Source organism: Nuphar pumila, chromosome 2, assembly GCF_984573655.1.
Source record: "Nuphar pumila chromosome 2, dmNupPumi1.hap1.1, whole genome shotgun sequence".
NCBI classification, from domain to species: domain Eukaryota; kingdom Viridiplantae; phylum Streptophyta; class Magnoliopsida; order Nymphaeales; family Nymphaeaceae; genus Nuphar; species Nuphar pumila.
In genome coordinates, this window is record NC_143250.1 from 109,576,993 (window position 1) to 109,604,338 (window position 27,346).

Sequence of the window (27,346 nt, forward strand, 5' to 3'; positions counted from 1 at the left end):
AGTCTGTCTTTGTCTCATACCAGGCTGCTGCAGGCAGATCCGTGACTATGGGCAATTCAACGGTTGCAAAGGTTTTAGGGATTGGACGCGTGGATCTGAAGTTTCCTTCAGAACGAGTTCTATCTTTACACAGAGTGCACCATGTGCCTGTAGTTAGAAGGAACATTCTAAGTGGTTCATGTCTTATTAGAGAGGGTTATGAATTTAACTTTAAATGTAATAAAGTTGTTATTTTATATTCTGGAACCTTTATTAGAAAGGGGTATTTAGATGATGGTTTGTTTAAACTTCGTGTTGAACTGTTTGCAGTGATAAATTAGAAAATGATGTTTCATTTGATTCATTGTCTAATGTTGCATATAACATAGAATCATCTGACTTATGGCATAACAGATTAGGTCATGTGAATTTCAACTCAGTGAAACACATGATGAACTTGAAAATGATTCCTGAGCATTCCATTGATAAAACTAAAAAATGTGAAATTTGTGTGCAAGCAAAACAATGTAGGAAACCATTCCATACGATTGTTAGAGATTCTGAAATATTGGATCTGGTGCATACAGATATCTGTGAGTTTAATGGAGTGTTAACTAGAAATCATAAAAAGTATTTTATCACTTTTATAGATGATAGCACTAAATACTGTTATGCGTATCTGCTAAAATCAAAAGATGAAGCTTTTGATAAGTTTCTTATTTTTAAGAATGAAGCAGAAACACAAACTGATAGAAAACTTAAAAGATTGAGGTCTGATAGAGGGAGAGAATATACCTCTAATAATCTCGATGAATATTTCAAGTCTGTTGGAATAGTTCATGAGTTTACTGCTCCATATTCTCCTAAATCCAATGGGATTATAGAAAGGAAGAATAGAACCCTAACTGACATGATAAATACTCTACTTGAGAGTTCTGGATTATCTACCTATATGTGGGGGGATGCTCTGAATACGGCTTGCCATATTCTGAATAGAGTACCTCAGAAGCATAAGGATAGTAGCCCTTTTGAACTCTGAAGAAATAGGAAAGCTAGCTTGAAATGCCTTAAAGTGTGGGGGTGCCTTGCTAAGGTACTTGTCCTAAAACACAATAGGAAGAAGTTGGGTCCTAAAACAGTAGATGCTGTCTTTTTGGGTTATGTAGAGAACAGCTATACCTACAAGTTCTTCGTAATTAAGTCTGAGATATCTGACATAGATGTTAACTCTATTGTTGAGCTTCGATAAGCTACATTCTTTGAGGATGTATTTCCCATGAAAGTTGATGTACCTCAGAATCTGTCTTCTTTAGATATACCTTCAACTTCTGGTTCTATTCCCGATCATGTGGAAAGGATGATAGATGTGGGGGTAGAACCATATTGTTCTCATCCTAGACCCAGTGAGTCAGAGGAAGTGGTTGAACCTAGAAGGAGCAAGAGACCAAGGATTACCAAGGATTTGGAAAATGACTTTATCACTTACCTTATCGAAGATGATCTTCCCACTTTCCGAGATGCAATGGCTTCACCTGAAGCAAAGTATTGGAAATATGCCATCAAGAGTGAAATAGACTCCATTATCTCTAATGATACTTGGGAACTGGTTGACCTCCCTCGTGGTAGTTCCACAATTGGGTGCAAATGGATTTTTAAGAAGAAGTTGAAACCAGATGGATCTATTGACAAGTACAAGGCGAGACTGGTTGCCAAGGGGTTCAAACAAAAGGAGGGAATAGACTATTTTGATATCTATTCTCCGGTTACCCGGATGATCACTATTAGAGTGCTTATTGCACTGGCTTCCATTTATGATCTTTCGGTCCATCAAATGGACGTGAAGACCGCTTTCTTACATGGCGATCTTGAAGAAGAGATCTATATGGATCAACCTGAGGGTTATGTGGCTTCTGGTAATAAAGATAAAGTTTGTAGACTTGTTAAGTCATTATATGGACTAAAACAAGCCCCTAAACAATGGCATGAAAAGTTTGATAATATTATTTTATCATTTGGCTTTGTTGTAAATGAATCTGATAAGTGTGTTTATTGCAAAGTTAAAAGTGATGGTTGTATTATTTTATGCCTGTATGTAGATGACATTCTATTGTTTGGTTCCAATATGAGAATTGTTAATGAGACAAAGTCATTTCTTAGTAGCAAGTTTGACATGAAGGATATGGGTGTTGCAAATGTGATCTTAGGCTTAAAGCTGACTCGTTCAGCTGAAGGGTTAACCATTTCTCAATCTCACTTTGTTGAGAAAGTACTTGTGAAATTTGGCTATAACCAAGGGAGATCTGTAGCAACTCCATATGACCCTTCTATCCCTCTTCATAAGAATACGACTGGTGTTCCTATGTCTCAATTGAGGTATTCCCAGATTATTGGAAGTTTGATGTATCTTGCAAATTGCACGAGACTGAATATTTCGTTTTCCGTGACAAAATTAAGTAGATACACAAGTTGCCCAAATCACATTCATTGGAAGGCATTGGATAGGGTACTTAGATACCTGAAAGGAACTATTTCCTTGAGTTTGCATTACAAGAGATTCCCTGCAGTTCTTGAGGGATATAGTGATGCGAGCTGGATAGCCATGAACTCTGGCAGTTATGGCGTGACAGGGTATGTATTTACCTTGGGTGGCGGCGCAGTCGCCTAGAGATCAATAAAGCAGACCATCTTGTCTCGGTCTACTTTTGAGGCTGAACTCTGTGATTTAGATGTCACAGGATTGGAAGCTGAATGGTTAAAGGGACTTCTTAAGGAACTTCCTTTAATGTGCAAGCCAATTCCTGCAATATCTGTGCATTGTGACAATATGACCATTATTGCAAAGATTAAAAGCATAAAATATAACCAAAAGCAGAGGAGACACATCCAAGTCAGAATAAAATCTGTAAGGGAACTGGTGTCTCAGTTAGTGGTTGTTGTGGACTATGTTGGATCCAAAGAGAACACAGCTGATCCATTAACGAAAGGACTAGATAAGTCGTTAGTCCTAAAATCCAGAGAGGGAATAAGACTAAAACCCATCAGTAGTTCATCTGCAGTAGCAACCCAACCTATCTGAGTGGAGATCCCACAAAGTAGGTTCAATGTGATAATAACAAGCTGTAGGGTGAACTGGATAGCACCTTATTAAATATGATACTTTGTATCTGTGTCTGTTCCCTGTTTACTCTGGAAAGGTGCTATAGCTGCAAGTTAAGGAAGAGTTAAAACTCTGAATGGGTTCAAAGCCTTCTAGGCGAGATGTTAGCAGTGCATCTTTGGAGAAGCCCACCTATGTGAGTGTGACTGTGTGGCCGCAGTTTAAGGAATTGGGTTATTCCTGAAGTCACTCATGAAACAGGATTCGGGCGCATGGCCTTTAACGCGCCGCCCCTAAAGATTACAACCAGAACCTTTATCATATTATTGCTGATGGACACTCCTACACAAAAGGTTCAAGTTCAAGACTTCAGTTCACTTCGTTCCTGTGGGAGTAAAGTTAGTCAACTAAGGTAGTGGTTTAAACCGGAAGGTACCATTGCTGAAAGCATGATATGTCATGTTGCAGATTGTCTCATCTTGCATCTTGGTTTCCTCCCGTTTCATTCTTTGAATTTGTGGGGGAATGTTAGGTGTAAGAAGGAAGGGAGAGAGAATTCCAAGAAGAAACGTGGGTTGCTTTTTACCTTTTGAAAAATGTTGGTTTTGAATAGTCCCATATTGATTGTGCTTGATTTTTTTGTGGGCTTTATAAGCCACATGTAAACTCATACACTTGTTCCTGAGAACAAGAGAGTGGGATGACCACCACACACACGCGCGCCCGCCCGCCGTGCCGTGTCGTGCCGAGCCGGGCCGGGCTGAGCTCTGGTTCGGGTAATTAGCCCTTTAGGGCCATATCCATTCAAGACCAAAGTACATTTTTACCCAAATTTCTGTGGATACGGGTTATGAGAAATGATAACGGGTCACGACTCCTCGGAGTCCGTGCTCGTTATGGCTCTTCGGATTCCGTAACGGATCTCGATCTTTCGAAGTCCGTTAACGGGTCACGTCCCCTCGGATTCCGTAACGGGCTCCTTCCACGTTTCATAACCGTTCGTGGGTTATAAAAGCGTGGCCAGAGGTGGGGTTACGGATATGCTGAGAGACAGACACTCTGGGTTTCTGAAGCTCTGCGTTTTCTCTTTTTCTTGTTGCTCTCTCTCTCTCTCTCTCTCTCTCTTTCCTGAGTTATCCCGAAAGGGGTTGTTCTGCAACGTTGGTTCGAAGAGGCTGTTTTCGAAGGATGACCCGTCGGAGTGCATCGTTCGGTTCGTCGTGGCTATTGTATCCTGGGGGAAGGACGCCAGACCCTGACTTGCACTGTATGTGGGGGCGAATCTTCTCTAAGGGGAGTACTTTCGTACGCCTTAGCCTGTTACACAATATTAACATGCTTCTCTTATGTTTATTGTGTTTTGTGCATATGTTTGTTTATATGCTGCTGTCTGGATTTTGGTTGCTTGCGGAAACCGACATGCCTGCACCCTGTTATTGTTTCGGTCGTCTGTTGATCATGCTTTATACTTTGTTGTATTTCCTGATTTATATCATGTTTTATATCATGATGATGACTGTAAAACTATGTGATCCGAAAAATGATCCAACAGTATGAACCAGGTCTGGTTCGTGTAATTCTTATAGGGCACAGATATGGTTTTTCATATGGCAGATCCAATAGGACCTACTACCCGTATCTTTAGTTGGATCAGGGTCTGAACCAGATCTGACTCATTGACACCCTTATTCGCACCACATCAGCCCACCCATCATTATATTGGATCCTCGGAGTTGAGATCGAAAGCTCCCAAATGCCCCATAAGATTCACAACTTAGCACTCAATTAGTGTTGATATTTAGGGATGGCAGTGGACCAAGGCGGCAGAGGGGGACAAGGTATCCACCCCCGCCCCGTCTCAAAATCTTGCCCTCAATCCCCCCCCCCCCCCCCCCCCCCCCCCTCATCCTTGCACAGGTTTTGATTTTAGCCTCTATCCCCGCCTCCATCCCCATTTCATGTCCTCCATCACCGGTCCAAGCGGGGCGAGGCGGGGCAGAGCTCTATTTCCCCTCAGTTCGGGAAAAAGCATAATTTCATCCCGGCCTCCATCTTCGCACGGGTCTTGATTTTAACCTCCATCCCCGTGTCATATCCTCCATCTCCGATCCAAACATGGGGAAGTGGGGGCGGAGCCCCATTTTTTTCTAACCCACTGCCATCCCTATTGATATTGATGGTAACTCATATGATCAACTTGGCAATTACTAATGAAGAGCTAATGATCAATTTGGCACACACTGTAAATTGGCCACAACTCAATTAAGATATCTCTGTAACTCAGAGGAATAGAGGTAAGAATGACCCAACAATCACCATGTGTTGGAACGTTGCAAGTTCAAATCCCAATGGTATCGTTGCATGGTAGGGTCTGCCTAACCCCAACTTGCCTTTAAAAAAAAAACAATACAATGAATATGTTAAAGTGAGAAGAGGTAATATCCTCATTGCTTCTTGAAATTCAACCTGCGCTCAATTCGATGATGGGGCTACTACATGGGGCTTAGGGCAGTAGCTAAGGCTTAGAAGATCAAGCCATGCGTGGTGGGCTCTTACAGGCTCTATCTAGACCCACCCCAGCACTGGGTCCACTATAACTAGGTGTTTGAACTTTGATGGAACAAGGCATAATATATGAAGCCCACCAATGATGTTTGTTCATAGCCTCCTTCAAAGATGCCCTACAACCATCCATTGCCTATTACCTTATCATTTCTTGTTGATAAGTGTGGTGATGCAAGGGGTAAGCTCACAAAGTTTTACGCTGCCAGGACAGTGATCGTAAGTACGACAGGCGCGGAGCCAGCAAGGCTAGGTCTCTGATTTTCATGTAAATATAAAAAAACCATGTGATAAATGTTGTTTGAATGGGTGCATGCATGATTATGTTTTGGGTCTATAATGGGACCCAATGTTTCATGCATAAGTGCTTATTCATTCCGTGCTGAACATGCAGGATGTCAAAAAGAATTTTTTTTTCCTATTTTGGGGGACCTGCCTAAGAACATGGATTACTTAATGAGACCCTTTTCTTTTAGATTGTAAGCCCACGTAAGTACCCTAGCCCACAAAGAACACCCACCAGTAAACTAGTGGTGGTATGATCTCAGGCAAAAGTGATCTTGGGAAGGCGGGATCTACCACCCTGTTGGGGCGTGTTTGATTTTACCCTGAAACAGAGGAGGTCATGACTAGGGATGCACACAAGCTGTGTTTGAGCCGAGCTTGGGCTGGCTTGGCTCGGCTCGAGAGGAAGAAGTGGCTGTTCAAGCTTGAGTCGAACTGAGCTTGAACAGCCTATGTTTGGGCTCAGCTCGAGTGGAGCTGGAGCAAAGTTCTTTATAATTTTTTTTTTTAAAGTTTGTGTCAAAAGAGATGTCAGACACACCCATTACGTTAACAACTCTTTTTGGGTTTGAGATTAGAAAAATAATATACATAGATAAACTCTAATTTCTTTATATAACTATGTGAACCCAGCCTAATCGGGTTTATCGAGCCTAACCAAGCTGGACTACCTGTTCAAGCTCGGCTTGTTTATGTGTAGTGTGTACCGAGCCTAAACTTTTGTTCAAGCTTGGCTCATTTTTTTTTAAAAATGAGCTCGAGTCAAGCTTAAACGGGTTGGGCCTGAGCCAGCTTTGCCCTTTGTGCATCCCTAATCACGACATTCTGGGCACTTTTGAAAAAATAAATAAATAAGTATTCTTGTCAAGCCTTAGACAATGATTTATGAAGATAAAACAGAACATGGTTGTCCTTGTTCAGGCCTGTCCGCGAATCAAATGCCCAGCCATTTAAGGATCATCCTAATCACTTGGACCACCCAAGGTAGGCTTAGATATCAAAATAATATGGAGAGAGAAGAGATGCCTCTTCATTCTGCACATGGTTATTCTTGAACCACACGTTGAGGGGACCTCAATTAATTGAGAGAGGTTGTGGGCTTGACTCCCCTAAGCTTAAATCAAATGGTTCTGAATGCCAAAATCTTCATTATTTTTTAATGGAATCTTAAACTGGAGACTAATCAAGGTTTCTTCCTTTTAATTAATTTAAGAGTCTATGGTACGTTATTGAATGGTCAAAGTCCAAATGTAGGACTAAGGAACAAGTTGGGTGTTACTCAAGGACCCTCCCAAGGTCAACCACTATAGCTAGAATATGCCTTGACTAAGGTCTTAACTCCCCTTTTGATGATATTTGAATGTGCTAGCAATTACTTAAAGTCTTCAACAGAGAGGCTAAAATCAACCTCAATCATGCCAAAGGAATTTATTGGTGAAAAAAATAGTTCATTGGGTGATCTTGGACTATAGCTCAGGTTGACCAAAACAATGCCGATTTTTATGCAATTGGCATGTTTTTTTTTTTACTCGGAGAAACCGCCCCGCAGAGAACTAGCCGCATTGGCTCAGCCTGTCATACTTACGGTCGCTGTCCTGTCAGCATAAAACTCTGAGGGGCTTATCCCTCGACCCCAGAGAGTCGCCCAGCTTCGGCTTGTATAGGAGGGTGACACCCATGGGATTTGAACTTAAGACTGCCCGTCAACGGTCTATGTCCCGTTCCACTAAGCCAAACCCCTTGGGTCAATTTGCATGGTTTATTTGAGACAGTTGACAAAACTAGTTTGTTTTTAGCATACAAGTTGCTATAAGGTTTGAAGATTTGAAGGAGCTCTTATGGTGTCCAAAGCCTTAAAACATCTAGTGAATCTTCATTTACAGCTATAAGATAGGCTGAAGGGATACTTTAAATGGTAGATTATGCATGTATCCTTTGTCTTTTAAGGTGTTTTGGATTTGTGGAATTGGGTGGAATTCGAATGCCTATAGGAATTATTCTTTCACTTGTTATTAGTGGAAGAATTTTGGTGGAAATGTATTCCATTTCCACTCTGTTCTTCATATCCAAACACACTCTTGAGAAAAAGAAGTCCCCATAATATGCATGATCAGACCCGAGCTGAATCGGTTCAGGCGAGACTTGGAAGTTGGGCACGCAACACACGCACGAGACAGGTACCTATGCGTGCAAGGAGTGCCTAAAGTTAGCCTCTGGTTGGACCTATAAAATGTTGACCCATCTTGAGCTAGGTTTTACCACATGGTTCTGGATTAGATAATGTGGATGGATTGAGAAGCTTGACAAGGCTCAGCCAAACATCTACAGATACCTTTCTGGACAAACTTGACTGCTGTTTTGGCCAAGCCCATAGCAGCCAAGTTTGGAAACTGCAACTTAGGCTACGTTTTGGCATCACATGCATTATGTTTCCACCTTTTATCAGCATGAGTTCATGACCAAAATCATGAACTACAAAAAAGTTGGGTGCATTTGGCATCACATGATCAGCATTCTACCAACCTAGCCAAGATCATGAACTCCATAGTTTGGGTAGGGACACCATGTGAAATGCACCTTTATCAGTTTGAGAATCTAAAAATGAGGTAATACTTTTTAAGGTTATAAAGTGAGTAACTAAAATAAAATAACAAAAACAAGATAAAGATTAAAAATTAAATTTTTTAAAAAAAGGTGAAATTTTAGATTTGATATGTTAAAAAACTCTATGTCCAAAGACAGTCGGGTGCAATGGGAAAAGAAGAAACTTTAACCTGTTTAGAATCTTTGTTCATGACATGGCATTGGGTTGTAGCCTGTCTATGGGTTGGACCCAACCTAACCCATGGAATCAATACCATAGGATAGGGCTGGGATTTTCATTTCCACCTACAAAGCAGATCGGATCTTGTCCGCCATACGTGGCTCCCCCTAGTTGGGGCGTGTTCTGCCCCGAACACTGGATCTGCTTTCCTTTGTTTCATCCTTTTCCTACGAAAGAAGCTCTCTTTTATAGGGAAATAGGGTTTTTTTCCCTACAAAGAGTGAAATAAACATGTTTATGCGCTCCCTCTTCCCCCAAGAAGCACTTTCCCTCCAAAGTGACTCTTTCAAAGGAAAGGGAGTGTAACAAACGCCCCTTTGGGTGTAGGGGTGTCAACGAGTTGGGTTTGGTTCAGACCCAGGTGGAACCAGACTTGGTTTCAATTTTTGGGTATGGTATCGGGTCTGGACCCGAGTCTAATCAGACCCATCATCAGAGAAACCATACCCAGACCCGATAAAAACTACATGAACCAGACCCGGGCCATACCCAGTAAAAAAATATTTTTTATCCTTCTTACATTAAAAAATTGTGGGTCATAATCGGAACTCGGGTCGGGCCTGGGTCTGGTATAAAATTTTACAAACTATACCCGGATCCATGTATTAATCTAACCTTCGGGTCTGGACCCAGATCTTAATCGGGTCTTCTTATTTCTCATCATACCCGGATCCTATAGGTTTTGGTATGGGTCGGTGTACGTTTATGAAAGGATTCAAAACAGTTAAAAAGTTGATCAAGGGCCCAAAAAGGGAAAACTTTTTTGTGGTCACGATGATTTCCTGTCATTTAAAGCTTGGTTCGGATCATGAGGACCCGGTACACAACCAACCCGGTACAACCCTGATAAGAACCACCCAGCCTCCCCATGTGAAAGTCCTGTCGGTGAAAAGTAAAGCAGCCAAAAGAGGTGGCCAACCCGAACCTAGTCCCCTTTGTCATGGCTCATGGTCAGGTCCCACTGAGGGGAATCTGGGTGTGGGTCAACGAGCCAGATCGGTCTTAGGTCGTGGATCCGTGGACCCAACTACGCGGGTTCACACCGGGGACGCGTCCTACGGCGGTCAGCACACGAGCCCGTCCACCCTACGGCTGGGCCCATCGACACGATTGGCTGATGTGGTTCTAGGGGCCCACCCCCATGCATGTGACAAAGAGCCTCCCCGTCTCCCCCGCTTGCCTTTTTCCTTACTCGACCTTTCTTTAGGATAGTTTCCAAATTTCAACAGGCCCCCCTTTTTTCAAAGAAATCACATTCTCTCCTCAATATTTTTCTGATTTTACTATTTTCCTCAATCATGATGGAGGAAGATTCCTTTTTTTTTTTCACTGCCCTTTCCTCTAGTATTTCTTTTTTGCCTCTTTCGGAAATTCGTCCACGACCCGCGTTGAGCCTAAAATATCAAGAAATTTTCAAAGAAGATTTAAATTTGGTAATTTCAAAAAGCAGCTTGATTTTGTCAGCTATTAATAAAAGAACGACTTAACATTTTGGTTATTACATTTAACCTGTAATTTTATGATTTATGATATGCTTCATCCAAATTCCTAAGATATTTTTCTTGACGCCTTGACCTTTGTTTAGTCAAAAGAAGTGACTGAAACGACCTCATTATTGAGTTGTTTACCAAAAAAGCATAAGATGACAGAAATGAGAGTTTTTTATATGAGAGACCAAAGTGTCATTTTTTTACATAGAAAGTACTCGAAATGCATTTTATAAAATTTTACCCCACGGACAAGCCACCAAAAAATAAAAAAGGAAAAAGTTTTACCTCATGGAGTTCAGGACAATAAAGATGATATACTGACGCAATGGTTGTTGGGTTAGTGATAGCGTACTTCTTTAGTGGCGGGGGCATATTTTGTGCCAGTAAAGATGCTTTATTACCGGCAATGAAAAGATAATTTGTCTTCAGAATTCCAGGTATTATTGTCTACTTTGTTTGGATGGTGAGAGATTTGTGGACCTTGGAACTCGCAGTTCCTTTTGAGGAAAAGGATGCTTTTAGTAAAGATTTTAATAGAGATTGGTGACCATTACACCTCTCTCTCTGGTAATTTTCTTTTTGTGGTCTTCTTCCTGCATTAACCAGTGGAAATTAGTTCTTGGTTGCTGTTGTTTGAGTTATCCCTTTCTTGTTTAATGCTGGTAGGAAGTGGAAATGAAGGTAAATTAAGAAGTACTTTGATGTTGGAACTTAGGCAACGAATCTAGGAAGTTTTGTCTTGTTCTACTGCAGCATTAGTGTTTTTTTATGCTTTTTATGCCAAACCCAGTAAAATTTACTCATTGCTAAGCCCATTTTTCAACTTTTCATATAGTGGGATGGCCATAATTTTCCATTTGTGATGATTCCTGCAGCGTTAGTGGGAGTTACATGTGCATAATGTCAAAATACAGCTACCTACACTTTGGCCATATATGCAAAGAGGTGAGTGGGGAGGGTATTTCCTCTTGTACACATTATTTTATTACTAATGATAATGTTATTATTTCCTGCAGTATGATTTTAATTAAGACAAAGATGATTAGCCAAATTTGGGGTCATTCATTGTAAAATTTGGCTTCTATAGTTGTGAGACATCATCATCCTAAGCTTTGATTGAGCCAAGCCTATCAACCAAAAGTGCTGGTTATGGATGGTAGTGCATGTTTGGGACGTTGCAGGTTCAAAACCCAATGGTATATTTGTGTAACTGGTAGGGGTCTGCTTAACCCCAGCTTGCCTTTCAAAAAAAATATTTGCTGGTTATGGCCGCAGTAAAGTGAACGGGATTAGGTGCAATCACATTGCACTCAAAATGTGTGCCGCTGCGCTTGGCCACCCTTCAACTTGAACTCCTTAGGCTGACCCACCTAGACAGGTGTACCACACCCTTAATGAGCCATTTTATTCTTCCAAAGTTAAAACCATCGTGGAACAAAGTTTGACCATTGGGGTCAGAATGAGTAATTTCATCTCTGAAAAAATATGGAAAAACCAACTTCACAATATTTGATTCTTCTTCCTTTCATTTTCTAAGTTATTGTCTTTGAACTAGGACTTTTTTGCAAGAGGATTCAGATATTTCCTACTCAGAATCTTGTTTGTATTAGGCTTTTCAACTTCAATGAAAATGTGGTAGAAAAACTGAAAATTGTGTTTAGGGATGGCAGTGGACCAGGGCAGGGGCGGAGGACAAGGTCTCCACCCCCGCCCCATCTCAAGATTGACTTTTGATTTTAACCTCCATCCCCGTTTCATGTCCTCCATCCCCTGTCCAAATGGGGCGAGGCGGGGCGGCCCCGTTTTCCCCTGTCCACTGCCATCCCTAATTGTGTTTTGGTTGACCTGATGGAAAAATTGGTGTTTGATTGGCAGAAGAGTGAAAACGTTTCCATCAAACAAATGTAGGATTAACTCATCTTTGACTTGAGCTCGACCTCTACATTTAACAACAGTAAAGACAACTAGAATATGTCAAGTATATATACACTTCACTGGCGCTTGCTCGTTTTTTATTCCTTAACCACAGTCTGATTTTAACCTTTCAACTAAGACAAAGGAAGAATTTTTGTTACATCTTTTCTAGAATCTTACCAACAAAATGAAAGGTTTGGTTCCCAATATTTTTGACAAACTGGGGAGAAAAAAAAAGAGCCCTGAAGTCAATTCAAAGCCCACCTGAGAAAATGGCCAGAAATAAAATCCTTAGTTTAACCAGTTTTATATAGTTATGTTACTGAGCTTCCATCTGGGTTTTATTTATCTTGATTAGAACTCTCAAATGCATTAAAAAAAAGTTGTTTAAGGGAAAATTAAGTAGAGAATTTATTCAGTCTCCTATATGTTGCTAATCCCAATAACTTAACAAACCAATACTGTAAAATACATAGTTCATGTCTTTTTTCTTTTTTGTTCTCTATGCCACGGGAAAAACCCTACTGCACCTTGGCAGACCACCGATTGGTAAAACCCTTGAGGTTCTCTGCACACTGCAAAGTACGGCCAGCTTTTACCTTGAGGGACACTCTCCTGGGTTTCGAACTTGTGACCATAATTATTGTCCTTAATATCCCCTCAGAATTAATAAAAAAGGCACAGAAACCCCCTTCTTCCAGTCCTTGATGACAAATAAAGCTACTATGAATTCTATTCTCTACTATGAAATTTGACAGAGAATGTGTTCTTTTTTAATAATGAACGTTTCTAAATGTTTTAATAATTTAATTAGTACCCCCTCAGATCCGATCTAGAATAGAAATATTAAATCTTTAGATTGCTTTCGGGCTAATGTAGATCACTATTCACCAAGTGCTCACCTTAACAACCGTGCACTCCTCGTAAATAAGAAGAAAACAAATGACCCGCCGAAAGCGTGTAATTTTCCGGCAAGAATCGTCGGCGGGAACAGAGAACGCGGTATTGTGGAAGACGCGTGAGAGAGAGAGAGAGAGAGAAAGAGAGAGAGATCCACTCATATTTAGTATTATTGAATACAGACAAGGTGGCGGTGGAGAAAACATTGAAGTTCATTTAAGAAGACGGATTCATCAGTGCGTTTGGTACAAACTCTCAATGAGGTAAAAGGGGGGAGAAGACCATAAATTATACATGGCGGCGTTTAAAGTGTGACCAATCTTGGACTTCTCACTTGGTTGTGAACGTGAGATCCTTCCAAATCTACACCACTGAACTGCGGCTCGCTTACTCTTTTTTTTATAGGTCGAGAGACACATGGGGGGTGCTTGTTATGGGGAGTGATTCTCTCTCTCTCTCTCTCTTATTTCTTTCCTTCTCTCTAACGCGGAGAGAACACGAGATTATTGTTAGACAGTTAGGCTCATTCTCTGATTTAAGATTTGAATCTTGGTGGTGGTTCTGAATATACCCATTTACTCTCTCTCTCTCTCTGTGGAAGAGAATTAAGAAGGGGAAGCGAGAAGCGTGATCACTGTCGGCAAGACTCTATCCATTCACTCTTTACTTGGTATCCATTTGCTTTGGGTAATTCTGGTGGTGGTTTTAGAATTTAAAGTGTGGTGGTTTTAGAATTTAAAGTGGGCATTGAAGCACCGACGCCTGTAACGGTTACTATGGTCTATCGATGCATCAGCAAGGAGGGAACTGAATCCTCTCAGAGGTGGAGCAGCGGCAGAGGTTCCCTCCTCACACTGTTTCTCTATTGCAGCTCTGCTGCTGCTCTGTAAAGGCTTTCTGCTGAGTTGGGCGTTCGGAGTTGTGCCTCCACATCTTTAATTGAGAGGTGAGTTTTTCTTCCTTTCTTTGTGTTTCTCAATGGTGGTGGCCCGAGACTCTGAGCCCACGTTTCTCTTCTGAGAAATGGGGGTGGGATCTTGGCGGGGGAACTCGATTTCTCGCTTCCCAGACGGCGAATTGGTGCTGAGAGATGGGTTTGGATGATTTTGTGCATTTGTGCGTGGCTGCAGGTGGGAGGATGTCGCGGCCGCTTCAGCGAGGCAGCAGGCGCGTCTCCGATGGCGGCGGAGATTCGAGCGATTCGCAGGTGAAGGACAGAGGCGAGAAGGAGGGCGTGCAGAGAGTTCGCTCCTTGGGTAGCTCGTTCGAGCTCACGTCCCTATTGAAGTTTTGGAGCAGAAGGGGTAGTCTTCCTCTTGATGATAGCCATGGCAAGGCGAATTCGAAGCCGTTTGCCGACGAGAACGGCCTCGGATCTGATCCGAAGGATCTGCCATTGCCGCCCAGCAGGCTCGAATCCGGCGCGCAGAATGTGCCCCGGAGCCGGCCCAGCTTTTTCCTTCGGTTGCTCAAATCCGGTCTGGTTGTGGTCATTCTTCTTGCTCTGTGTGGGTCTTTCTGGTGGACGCTCACGATGCCGACGACGCCGAGTACGAACGTTTATAGGGGTTATCGGCGGCTTCAAGAACAGGTCATGGAGGATTTTTCAGATATTGGGGTGCTCTCACTTGGGCTGGCTAAGCTCAGAGAGTTGGATTTCTGCCCCCCGGAATTGGAAGACTACGTTCCTTGCTTCAATGCTACTGCAGGTTCGGAGGAAGGATCTGCGGAGAGCCAGCAGTTCGATCGATACTGCGATCCGAAGTCGAAGCAGAATTGCTTGATCCTCCCGCCAAGGGATTACAGAGTCCCCCTGAGGTGGCCTACTGGGAGAGATGTGATATGGAGTATGAATGTGAAGATTACGGCCGAGGAAGTCATTTCGTCGGGAAGCTTGACGAAAAGGTGAGTTGTGATTCTCTGTGAGCTTACTTGTTCTAAGATTTCGATTGATTCCCATTTGTTAATGAACTAATTCGTCTCTTAACTCTTGTTTTTTCTTGTTTTTACTGTTTTTCTGTCCTTTTGTCATTGTTGGCGTCGCAGAATTCGTCAGCTTGTGCTTTTTATCTTCCTTTATTTTGTTCTACTGGGGGGAATTGTATGATAAAATGATCATCATAAATTGCGTTTAGTTAGAATTTTCTTGTGCTTAGTTTAATCATAGAGTTTCATATGTTTTCAGGATGATGATGTTGGAGGATAACCAGATTTCCTTCCGATCAGAGGCTTATCTTGTTGATGAAGTTGAAGACTATTCACATCAAATTGCAGGAATGATTGGGTTGCAAAACGAATCTGATTTTGTTAATGCTGGCGTGAGTATCCTTTTCATTTTTCTTGTTCAAATCTTAGTCATCTCTTTGTTATCAGTGAAGCCTATACTCTCCTGAACTGTGCAAATAATCAATTCAATTTTGCTATACTGAGGTTGTTCTTGACCTGTACTTTTGCTTTTCTACATACTTGATTCTGGTTTTAGAAATTTTTTTCTTCCTTGGCTTAGAAAAATAGGTCAATGAAAAAGGATGGATTTACTAGTTTGCTGCTGCTACAAAGCAATCTCGCTTAATTCTTTGCTGCATGAATTCTGTTGAAATTGAAATTTGAATGCTGATTTTTTTCTAGGTACTGACTTGTTCTGTATTTTGATGTATGTATTACAGGTTAGAACTGTTTTAGATATAGGCTGCGGTTATGGTAGCTTTGGAGCACATCTCTTTTCAAAGCAGCTGTTGACAATGTGCATTGCAAATTATGAGGCTAGCGGGAGTCAGGTTCAGCTAACCCTTGAACGAGGTCTTCCAGCAATGATTGGTTCTTTTGGTTCAAAACAATTGCCATATCCATTTCTTTCCTTTGACATGGTCCATTGTGCAAGATGTGGAGTAGAGTGGAACCTAAGAGGTACTATATTTCTATCATTCTAAATTAGTCCTGCATTAGAATGTATTATATGGTGCGTACCAAACTGAGAAGTTTAGTACCTACAGAATGTATAAATCTACATGTGAGTCTCTCTCTCTCTCTCTCTTTCCATATATATATATATATGGAGAGAGAGGTAATACATGTATCCCTTTCTACCATGTGGACTCTAGCTTATACTTGGACATTCTGCAATCATATCTTACCATTCTTCTGCAAAATGTCAAGACTGTGGCATGCTTGAAGATGATTGCACTAATCCATATATCGTAGTATCAACCAAGATGAATCTTTATCTACATGATTCTTACATGTATCCCTTTCTACCATGTGGACTCTAGCTTATACTTGGACATTCTGCAATCATATCCTACCATTCTTCTGCAAAAGGTTAAGACTGTGGCATGCTTAAAGATGATTGCACTAATCCATATATTGTAGTACCAAGCAAGATGAATCCTTATCTACATGATTCTAATCCAGTGACTGAGGTGAAGAGTAAACATCCGACTGTTAACTCTTTCTAGGCATGATTTGAGTTTTTTCTTGCAATAAAGATACATATTGAAGAGCATATGAAGATTTCTGAGTTGACAAAATTCCTGAAAACCTACTAGAAGCCATCTGGTTTCAGCTCTAATTAGTGGCATTTATCTATGATGACATTTTCCTTTTGAAGTATCCGATATGGGGCCAGTACAGAGTTTTACCATGGTCTTTGTTTTATGCAGGTGGCGCTTTCCTTATTGAGGCCGATAGAGTTTTGAGGCCAGGAGGCTACTTTATCTGGACCTCACCAATCACAAATACTCACAGAAAAGCACGTAACAAAGAGAACCTGAAAAAATGGAACTACATTCTTAATTTTGCTGAAAACCTTTGCTGGGATTTGCTGTCCCAACAGGATGAAACTGCTGTTTGGAAGAAGACAAGTAAAAGGGACTGCTATACCTCTAGGTGAGGAGCAGACAACACTTTTTTGTTTTGTAATTCCAGTTTATTTTTACAATTTTGCATTGTTCCTAAGGTAACTATGAATGGAAGTCATATATCATCTCCTTTCTGTGTTGCTAATTATAAGTTGCTGCATGATTTTGCAGGAAACCTAGTACACGTCCTTCTATCTGCACGAAGGGACGTGATATTGAATTTCCATACTATCGGCCACTTGTGTCCTGTATAGGAGGAACTCAAAGTCATCGATGGATTCCTATTGAAGAGCATACATCTTGGCCTTCTCGTGCTAAACCAAATTCGACTGAGCTTGCTCTATATGGTATGATTGCTGATGCACTACCTGGGAAATGGTCATATTTACTCCTAATTTTTACAATGATACTCAAAATGTCAGCCAGTATTTGTAAATAGAAAAAGATCTAAACATGCTATTTTAACATTCCTTTTCACTGATTCATCAGTAACAAAATTCTTTTATACATCAGGTGTGCACAAAGAAGACCTTGACGAAGATAATATAAGCTGGAACCTGATAATCCGAAATTACTGGTCTCTTCTCTCACCTCTAATATTCTCGGACCATCCAAAGAGACCTGGTGATGAGGATCCTTCTCCACCTTTTAACATGCTTAGAAATGTAATGGATATGAATGCTCATCTTGGTGGCTTTAATTCTGCTTTGCTGGATGCTGGAAAATCTGTTTGGGTCATGAATGTTGTGCCTGTTGAAAATCCAAGTTATCTTCCCCTTATTTTGGACAGAGGATTCATTGGTGTCCTACATGATTGGTACGTGAAATCATTTCTACCTCATTTCTGATATATTTTATGGTGATGTACATACTTTTGGTTGAGAAAAACATAACCCACTGATTTGGTTGTCCTCCATGTCTGTTCTCCACGTTGAAGCTTAGAGATGTCTCCACTTTTTCTGTTAATTAGGGCCCAGCGATGTGGCTCCTGCAGTTCTATGTTCTGTTGTATTCAAAGGAACATGCCATGCATTGAATTTCCCCACTCTTGAATCACATCTTGTAATTTTAGTCTGTCTTCTTAAGCTTCCTTCAAGAGGGGTGTTCCTTGTGCATTTCTCTGTTGGATGAAATCCATTATCAAATTCATACGGCATTCAGTTTGAAATGGAATTTCACTATCATGGTGGAAATCGTGGAATGATGTCTACCTTGCCCAGAGCTAAGGTGGGTTGAGTCCGTTGCTGTGATGAATCCTTGGGATGTCTGCGAGTTCTTAAGACCACAGATTGATATAATCAGGTCTTGTGCTTACCCTAGTTCTGCCTTGCCCCAAGAACACTGCTGCCCAGACCTTGTAGGAATCTTTGTTGGCATAAAGTGGTGGCAGATGATACCAAGAAATTGCCTATCCTTAGCTCACTGTCACATCTTTCTTTTGTGATCTTCCAGGCCTTAGAACTACCTTGAAGCTATTGATAGCTAGTATTTTGTTTTCTCACATTCTCCCACCTTTTCTGTTCTTGGTGGGTTGTTTGTTTGTTGCATTATTTTTTAGTTCCTACACCGTGTATGCCAAGTAGGTAACAGCAGTTGCAAAGGCACTGAAGAGCAGAAACTTTAGCTCCCCAGTGGACAAAGCTGATAGAATATACAAGCTTAAAGGAACTTACACATGCTCTTTGGGTTTTCTGCCACATGTTCTGGCTTATTTTGTAAAACAATGCAGTTCTTGAACTTTAATTTTTAATATCTGAAATGCTTTGGAACTTAGCACTTCATTCGGTCTTATGATTTTCCGTCTTTATTCAGGTGTGAAGCATTTCCTACATACCCCAGAACTTACGATATGTTGCATGCTGATAGCTTGTTTTCACTTGAAAGTGTGCTCCAACACAGGTGTACCACATTTGACATATTTTTGGAGATGGATCGTATACTTCGGCCAGAGGTGATGTTTCAACTCAGGCTTTCTGAAGCTGCCTTTGTTTATGCATAAGTATTCTAGTCATTACTTGATATTAGTACTGTTATCTGAAGGGCTGGGATTTAGCTGTGCTATCTTGTAGTTTATTATCCATTTGTTTCACATGATTGATGAACCATTAGAAACTGCAATTGTAATTTGTGTTAGAACCATTAATTTTCCCTCAATAGTTTTCTCTTCCTGTTTATTAAATGAGTTCTCCTTGAGGAAGTTAAAATGCTTGAAATTGTTGTATTAACTAATTGTTTAATTGGTGCTCTAAATGATGTTCACTCATCCATGCGTACAATTTGAAAAATCGTGCTTCCATTTGGCAACAAATTCGGTTAGATCTTTGGGGCAACCATGTGGAAACTGTAAGCAAGCAGTTTACAAGTTAAGACTCCCTGGTTTTGCATTCCCTAAACTTGAGTAGAAAATTTGTAACTAAATGAATTAACTAGTGCTGATCTGTTAATGGTCTTGATTCTTGAATAAATCAGGTAGTATTTTTTTTATATCACTCATCACCTGTCCTTTAGAGTATATTCTTGAATATCTGCTCCTTTTTTATAATGTGAAAATCTGAGTGCAGGTACGACATATTTTGTTCATTATTGATCTTGATTTTGTCTTTTTTTTTCAAGCTGTGATATTAGTTGAATTTCCCAACTGTTGAACATGAACCATATCTAAGACCGTGGTGCTAGGGGTCAAAAAGCTTGATATGATTTGTAGGCTTCCTAAAAAATTATTACATAGCATACAAGGGGAAAATAAAATAGATCATTGAAAATTATCTAACTGTTATGGCTCAAAATCTCTTTTTTTGCCTTTGTTTCATGAGGGCAATGAAAGGCTCTCGAGTGGAGCCTTTGGAACGTCAACTCCACGGGGCATTATTGATCTAGGAAATAACTTCTCACACTACCACAAATTCTGCATGGATTTAGTCATTTTCTTGTCTATGTAGCATCAACATAAAAAAATGTAAAATAATTCTTTGTTTTCTGAAAATAATGAAGTCAGCTCCATGGGGCGTTATTGATCTAGGAAATAACTTCTCATACTACCACAGGTTCTGCATGGATTTAGTCATTTTCTTGTCTATGTAGCATCGGCATAGAAAATGTAAATAATTCTCTGTTCTGCATTTGCACAGAAATTTCCAACTGAACTATCCATTAACATGACTGGTGGTTAGATGTGTAATGCAACTGTCATTTTAGCTGGCTGATCAGATTCATGAATCTTTCTGCTTCCAAAGGCCATTATTCTTTGACTGAATTTTCTTTGGTCTCTGTTAATGAAACAATACAATGAATAGATGTGTTTTGCAAGGGTGTCTTTAGAGAATACCTTGACATTTTGTGCATGGAATCACTTGTTTTTGGTTCTTCTTTTTTCCTTATTGTTCTTGGCCAAAGCAACTGCACCTGTAACCATAAATCAATCTCATGCAAGCCACAAGGGCTTTGTTTGCAGTGAATTAGACTGGGTCTTGTCGTATACTAGGAATAGAGCACCAGACATCCTAATCTCATCTGCATCTGAGAGCAAAGACTGTCTCAGAGTTCATGATGATATTCCACATCTTTGGCCTAGGTCCTTACATCTTTATTTATATTTCCAACAAGGTGTTAAGTGCTGGTTTTGCCATTTGATTGCCTTTTGACTCGGTGTGGCATGCCGCTCTTTGTGTTTCTAATTGTTAATGTGTCAACTCTGAAGTCATGTGTTAAGGAAGTAATTTTGTGATAAATGCCAAGTGTTTCTAATTGTTAGTGTGTCATCTCTGAAGTCATGTGTTAACGAAGTAATTTTGTGATAAATGCCAATCCTATTGAGCTTGAGCTTCTCTCACCACTTCTACTTTGGCTTCTAATGTTTTCTTAAGCTTCTTGGTTGATTTCTTCAGAACATTCCTGTTTTAGACCTTTTCCTCTGAAGACATTTTTAGCTTCCATATGGTTCAGTGGGTTATTCATTTTGTATGTAAACTTGCTTGGTGCAATACTGCATTTCATTTTAGTCTGATGACTTTGTAAGTGGCCATAAGACATGACCATTAAGGGTCACCTTAACGGCCATGGTATTTGACCCATTAATAAGAGAGGTAGGGTCGATCTCTCTCGAGATTTAAATGGTCAACATTATGAGTCGTATAACATATAACATTAATAAAACATGTAAAACTATATCAAACCTAGAAAAAAAATCAACAGGTGCATAGCACTTCACCGTGAAAGGTGTATCCTTTCTGGAAAGGTGTCTCACCAAGGGTTATGACCCCAATCTGGCCCCTCTCATGCCTTGTTTGGAGGCATTCTATGGTGCAGTTGAGGACATGAAGAAAACCTACTGAGGATTCATAAGGAATTCCTGAAATTGTAGAGAGAATAGAGGTTGCAAAAAATCTCTGTCCTAGGGGATCACCTGCATGACTGCATTCCCCTTTCGAGAATTGGTTGCCCACCTTTGGTTCCAACATATCTTTGGTGAAAGCATCTGTTAGTGATATAAGTAACAGTTTTCAAGAAGGAAATTATTGACTAAACACAAACTGGGTCCGAGGCTGTCCAATAGCAAATTCTCTTCCATTTCCCATTAACATTATAGGTCTGGTAGCAATAGAATGGTTAGATCTTCGTAAATGTGGAGTATCTTCAAGTCCTATTGTTGATAAAGTATGAAAAGCTGTGTTGCTGACTTAGCTTTTTGTTCTTATTCTTTTAAATCATTGGAGCACCGTTTGGTCCGATCTGCTTATAAATTTGTCTTGAAGTTTAGAATCTTGTATATATTCATGTTTGGAGCGTTCCTTTTCTCTACAGACTCTTCTTATGATTAAAACTGAATTGTTTGTTTTATCTGCATATTTTATTGGTCTGAGCAGGATTGCCACTTGCATTCTTAGCACCATTTATTAACGCATATTAAACTAACTGATGTATCCTGTGCAGGGTTGGGTGGTTCTCCGTGACAAGTCTTCTAACATTGATATAGCTAGATCCCTTGCCACACAGATGAAATGGGATGCACGTGTGGTAGAAGTAGAAAGTAATAATGAAGAGAGACTCCTCATCTGCCAAAAGCCGCTCATCAAGAAACAACTATAGTGGGAAGGTGTCTGTTTCATATTTATTTTGATTTTTTGAACATTTGGAGGAAAAAGTCATTAATTTTTCCATGATAATTGAATATTATAAAGTTCCACCAAAGAAGAAACCCTAAACATACAAGGAAGAGAAAGGAAATCAAAGATTTGACAGGGACAGATTAAAACAGAGGTGGATGCGATTTAGAATCCTAGGAACCGCAAGGTGTCCTCGGGACGTGTAACATGTGCAGTTGAAAAGAGGGTACTGTAATTGTCAATTTGTAAGGATACAGGAAACTGTGATAAAAATTATGAGATTCTTGTAAAAGTTACTGAATAATGAACTATGTAGTCAATTCATAAAAAGGTTAATGAATGATATTCATATACTACCAGCTTGTTGCTTAATTCTGTTCTTCCTCTTCTGACAGGTTTCTTTGGGTTTGGGGTTGATGACATTTTACACAATACGTGGAGGAATTCTATATGCTTATATGTAAATGCGTAAGAGTAGAAATTCCACTCTTGTTTCTACTGTCTTCTGTATGATTGAATTAACTGAATATATTACTGTAAAACCCACCCGACATCTTGAGTTTAAAAAAAAAAAAAAAAAGAGCTGGGGAAAGAGGTTCCTCAAAAAAGGAACCGCCTTCCCCTCCTGTTGCATTGGGGATGAGGATAAGCCTCACCCTCCCCCTCCCCATTCAAAGGAAGGGAGAGGGTTATCCTGAACTATATAAAAGTTCTCACCTTCACGATGGTTGCTTAGGCTCATCGATTTAACGAGAGCTTTTTTGAGTGTGGGAGAAGGATTATCTGAGCATGCCACCAAGAGGAGCTATTGGTAGGTATCGTCTTCTCCAATTTCATGGCTATCGGCAAGTTGTAGAAAAAAAAAATCAGCAACCATGACTGCCGGCAGAGAGATAGAGAGAGAGCTGGCCACCAGAGGTTGCCGGCAACTTCTAGGTAGGAGGAGGAAGTCGGGAAGACGTTGTACCCCTTCCGCTTTAACCCCAAACTAAGTATCAGCAGAACCGACTCAGTCTTGGGGGTAAACCAGACTGAGTCGGATACGTCAGGTCTTGGGTCGATCTGGGTGCAACCCATATCAAACCAAGAAATAAAAAAAAAGGTCGGCCGATTGAAGCGATCCAGGTGTGAACCCAAACTGGGTTGGGTCTGACCAAGACCGACTCGGTTCAGGCCAGTCCAAACCTAGTTTGGTCAATGAGTCTCGAACCCGACTCGGTCGACTGAACTAGTTTTGATCAAACCGGATCGAGTTGGGTCTGACAGGGTCATAGCTCCCTGTTTGGGTTTGGTTTGAGCTGAACCAGAGCGGATCTAGGTTCAGTTTAATCCAGTTGACCTGGACTGATCCAAGTTGAATCGGATCTAGACAGAATTGGGTATGGATCTAGTATAAGGTTGGATGAAACAATACTGAATTTAGATCAAAATTGGATCTGAATTCAGTTCGAGACTATTTAGATCAGTTCTGGATCCAACTTATAGCTGAATCTAGATCCAATTTATAGTTGGATGGATCAGTTCTGAATCTAGATCAGAACTAAGTCTGGATCTAGTCTATCAGTTCTAGATCTAAATCAGAACTGGATCCAGTTTATAATTTAGTATGAATTTAATTAGAACTGAACTAGATCATGTTCAGTCTCTCCTTGACTAGAACAAAATTGAACTAGTCCAGTCTGCCCCTGACTGAGACAAAACTGAACCCAATTGGGTCCAGTCCGGTTATACCAAATTAGACATAGATCCACACCTGTTAGTAAACAGATCCATTATGAATTTTTGAGAATTCAATTAAGTTTGAAACCAAACCCAGTTGGATCGGTACTAGGTCCAGTAAACTTAATATTCTAAACTCAGACCGAACTTATTTTGACCTAGGATGAGTTAGGTCAAATCATAAGAATTGAAATGACCAAATTACCCTTATATATACTCAATATCTAATTAAGTAAAATAGACATAACTTTGAACTCAGAATTGAGTGAGGTTTGATGCATTGAATTTGTATCACAGAGGCGAATCTTCTTATCTTATGGTTCTGATCAAACCAGGAGCACAAAAATTGAGGTCTAGCAAATCATTTTTGGAGGAGTATTTTGGTAACTTTTTTTAAAATATAAATAATGTATGTATATTAATATGAATATGCTTGTGTGATGATCAAATTCTATTATTAGAACCACTTGAGACTAGATTGTGACTAGAGTATGACATTCACATTGGAGGTAAGAGATACTATATGTAATTTTAGTTATAAATAAATCATATTGAGTTGTATCTTATCATTGTTGTTGTATATTAGCATATTTAGAAATGCAAATCTTGAGTGTGGACATGATATGCATAGAATGACTATGCATGAGTTAATTGCAATGAGATAATTATATATACATGTCAGTCCTGATATATTATGCAAATAAAAAAAAATATTGTCTTATGACAATATCTCTGTGTTATAATATTTAAATAACATGCATTGTGATGAGATTGTGATTAGTCTTGAGTCACTTGAATTTAGTTATGTTATTTGAATTTGAATTAAAATTATCATGATTAACCCCTTAAATCTCGAAAGTGGTGACCTATAGAGAGAGTTACCTGATTTACGATTAGAGTGCAACCACTATGAAGAGTGAGCCACTAGTGATTTAATGATGTAGAGATTATACTTCATTGAATGCTTAGTATGATACAAAGTGTGAACCTTAATGCCATTTTGAGATTGAGAAAGATATCTATCGTGATTATTTTACGCTAGTACTCATAGGAGAATGAGTGAGACACGAGCTTAAGAGTAAGGTCAAGGTAACAAACTTAAGATATGACTTAAGGTTTTATATTTACACAGTATCTGAGATTCTAGACAACCACAAATGGTTGAAAGTCACTTATGGTTAGGATGTAGTATGAACTATGCCGAGTTTGAGCTTGACTTCTGAGGTAGCTACTGGTGGGGTCTTCTTGTTATTTCACTGCAGTGCTTGATGATTTGGGGATCACTGAGAGCATATGGTTCATAATCTGACAAACAATGTAAAATTGAGGTGTTATACACGAATTGCTACGCTCATAGACGGCTATAATCGGTATAGTCGACCTAGTGTTATAATCTATTGTAAGTGAATGTTAAATTTAGAGAGTTAAAAGAGAAATTTAAAATATATAAATCTTATATGGTGTGTCGAAAATTAAACTCGGATTAGAGACTTAAAAAACAAACTCAGATTAAGAGCTTAGAATCCACTATAGTTATAAGTTAAAGTTATTTATTGCTTATAAATATTTTTTTACTGAGTTGTATAATTATAACCTTAGGTTTTAAGCATACTAGCAAAAGCCAAACGTGATCAGCTTTATCATTAGACATTCTTGTAATTTTTATTTTCGTATATCATGAATAATAAACCTTCTAAAAGAATTTAATGTCTATTAAAAAAAATTTCAATCATGTTTTATCTATATAAACTCTGTATGCTTTTCTTTTTAAAAGTTATACCAATCATACATCACAATGACAAATCTGCAAAGTTTTTACACACCTGACTTTACTTAGCAATCTTTGAATTTTCTGTTGGCTTGAATTAATTTTTGTCCTTTTATAATCATCAAACTTCAACGAAACCTCCATAGAGTTGTTGGTGTGTGAATTCACGCCTTAAAGAATAATGTCTGCATTTTTTAGAATCTAGGGTTGGATAACGGACCGGATTGGCCAATGGGCCATTAACTGGGGGTGTTCCGGTTTAGGCCAGCCTGCTGCCAAATGCCTGGCTCATGGCCTGCCCATTAAGTTCATGGGCCTAATTGGGCAGAGCCAGGCTGTTTATATATATATATATATATATATATATATATATATATATATATATATATATATATATATATATATATATATATATATATATATATATATATCAAAGCTCATGGTGGTGCACACTTGATTTAGCATATTCTATTTATTATTTTTATGGTTAAAGTTGTCTTAAATATAAGATTTTGTATCATTTTTAAGCCATTCTCATTTTCATGAATTGTGAGAAGTTGATTAAAATATTATCTTATGGTGTATTAAACATGATAAAGCCTTCTAATATATTATATGAATCATGCTAAAGACATTTGTAGAGTTGGATTTTCCATTTTGTGGATATATTTATGCAAACAAGAGAGCGTACCACTCTCTCTCTCTCTCTCTCTCTCTCTCTCTATATATATATATATATATATATATATATATATATATATATATATATATATATATATATATATATATATATATATATATATATATATATATATATATATATATATATATATTGCAACTCCTCTTCCCACCACCGCCGAAGGCCACTAGTGATGACCCACGGTGCCATCCTTCGGCAGTGACACTGTCGTCGCCTGGGCAGTGGTTGGACGACCATTGCCGATACCCAGTGGACCCTCTCTTCTCTTTCTTTCTCACTCCCCATAGTCAAAAACCCCCTTTTGCTCTAGCCTACACCCCTTTTATTTTTGCCTCTCTCTCCCTTTCCCTCCTCTGCCTCCTCTCCTGATACCCTCTCCCTTGTGTGCCCTAGTTTCTCCTCTAATCGGTGATCGGCGTCTCGTTGCCTCCGGTGTAGGTACACTCCCTTTCCCTATTTTGCTTCTCGAAAAAGGCTCCTCCCAATGGCCCCATTTACAACCCGACCCTCTCTTTCCGTCCCATCAGAAAGGGGTTAGCCAACAACCGCTCTCTATTTCTACCTCTCAATCGCTCTCATTCTGGCCGAAAAAGGGGCATCTGCCTCCTCTTCTCTCCCTATCTGGCCGAACATAGGTCAGCTGACACACCATTTGTCGTCTGCCCTTCTCTCTCATTATCTCTCTATTTCTGGCTAGACTTTTTCGTCTCTCTCTCTCTCTCTCTCTCTCTCTCTCTCTCTCTCTGTATTGTTGGCCGAAAAAGGGCCAGGCGGATACCCCTTCCTGGTCTTCTCATCTCCCCCTCTTTCTTTCTCTCTCTCTCTCTCCCCGATAGCAAATATCAGATCCGGCACCTCTGCTCCACCTCTTCGACAAGTGATATCCCTTGCGCGACAGTGACACCTTTGCTTCACCTCTCCTATCAACGAAATCACTTAGGCAGTAGCATCAACTGCATCTGTGTGTGTAAAAGGAGCAGATTGAGCGAGCCGACGATGAACTTTCGGCATCCGACCGTCGATGTTCGGGCGACAGCAAAGGCCGACGGTGCTAAGGTACCGTTTCCTCTCTCTCTCTCTCTGTGGTGTGTGGTCGTGGATTGTAGCACCTGTGACGGGAATTTTGGGGGAGATTGCTGCAGAAAAAGA

General features: G+C 40.0%; 1 protein-coding gene across 1 annotated transcript; it reads left to right on the forward strand.

The window, feature by feature from the left end:
• The first annotated feature begins 13,286 nt into the window (after nt 1-13,286).
• Nucleotides 13,287-22,382, forward strand: LOC149846683 (putative pectin methyltransferase QUA2). Its single transcript, XM_089996499.1, has 9 exons — nt 13,287-13,997; nt 14,182-14,956; nt 15,237-15,369; nt 15,718-15,958; nt 16,711-16,936; nt 17,080-17,255; nt 17,422-17,725; nt 18,721-18,859; nt 21,838-22,382. The coding sequence occupies exons 2-9, from the start codon at nt 14,190-14,192 to the stop codon at nt 21,991-21,993; spliced, it is 2,142 nt and encodes a 713-aa protein (XP_089852625.1). The 5' UTR covers nt 13,287-13,997; nt 14,182-14,189; the 3' UTR covers nt 21,994-22,382.
• Nucleotides 22,383-27,346: the final 4,964 nt, after the last annotated feature.

Coding starts and splice junctions, on each gene's coding strand:
- LOC149846683 (XM_089996499.1), top strand. CDS start 14,190: ATGTCGCGGCCGCTTCAGCGAGGCAGCAGGCGCGTCTCCGATGGCGGC. Junction 15,370..15,717: donor CTGATTTTGTTAATGCTGGC/GTGAGTATCCTT, acceptor TATGTATTACAG/GTTAGAACTGTTTTAGATAT. Junction 17,726..18,720: donor ATTGGTGTCCTACATGATTG/GTACGTGAAATC, acceptor GTCTTTATTCAG/GTGTGAAGCATTTCCTACAT.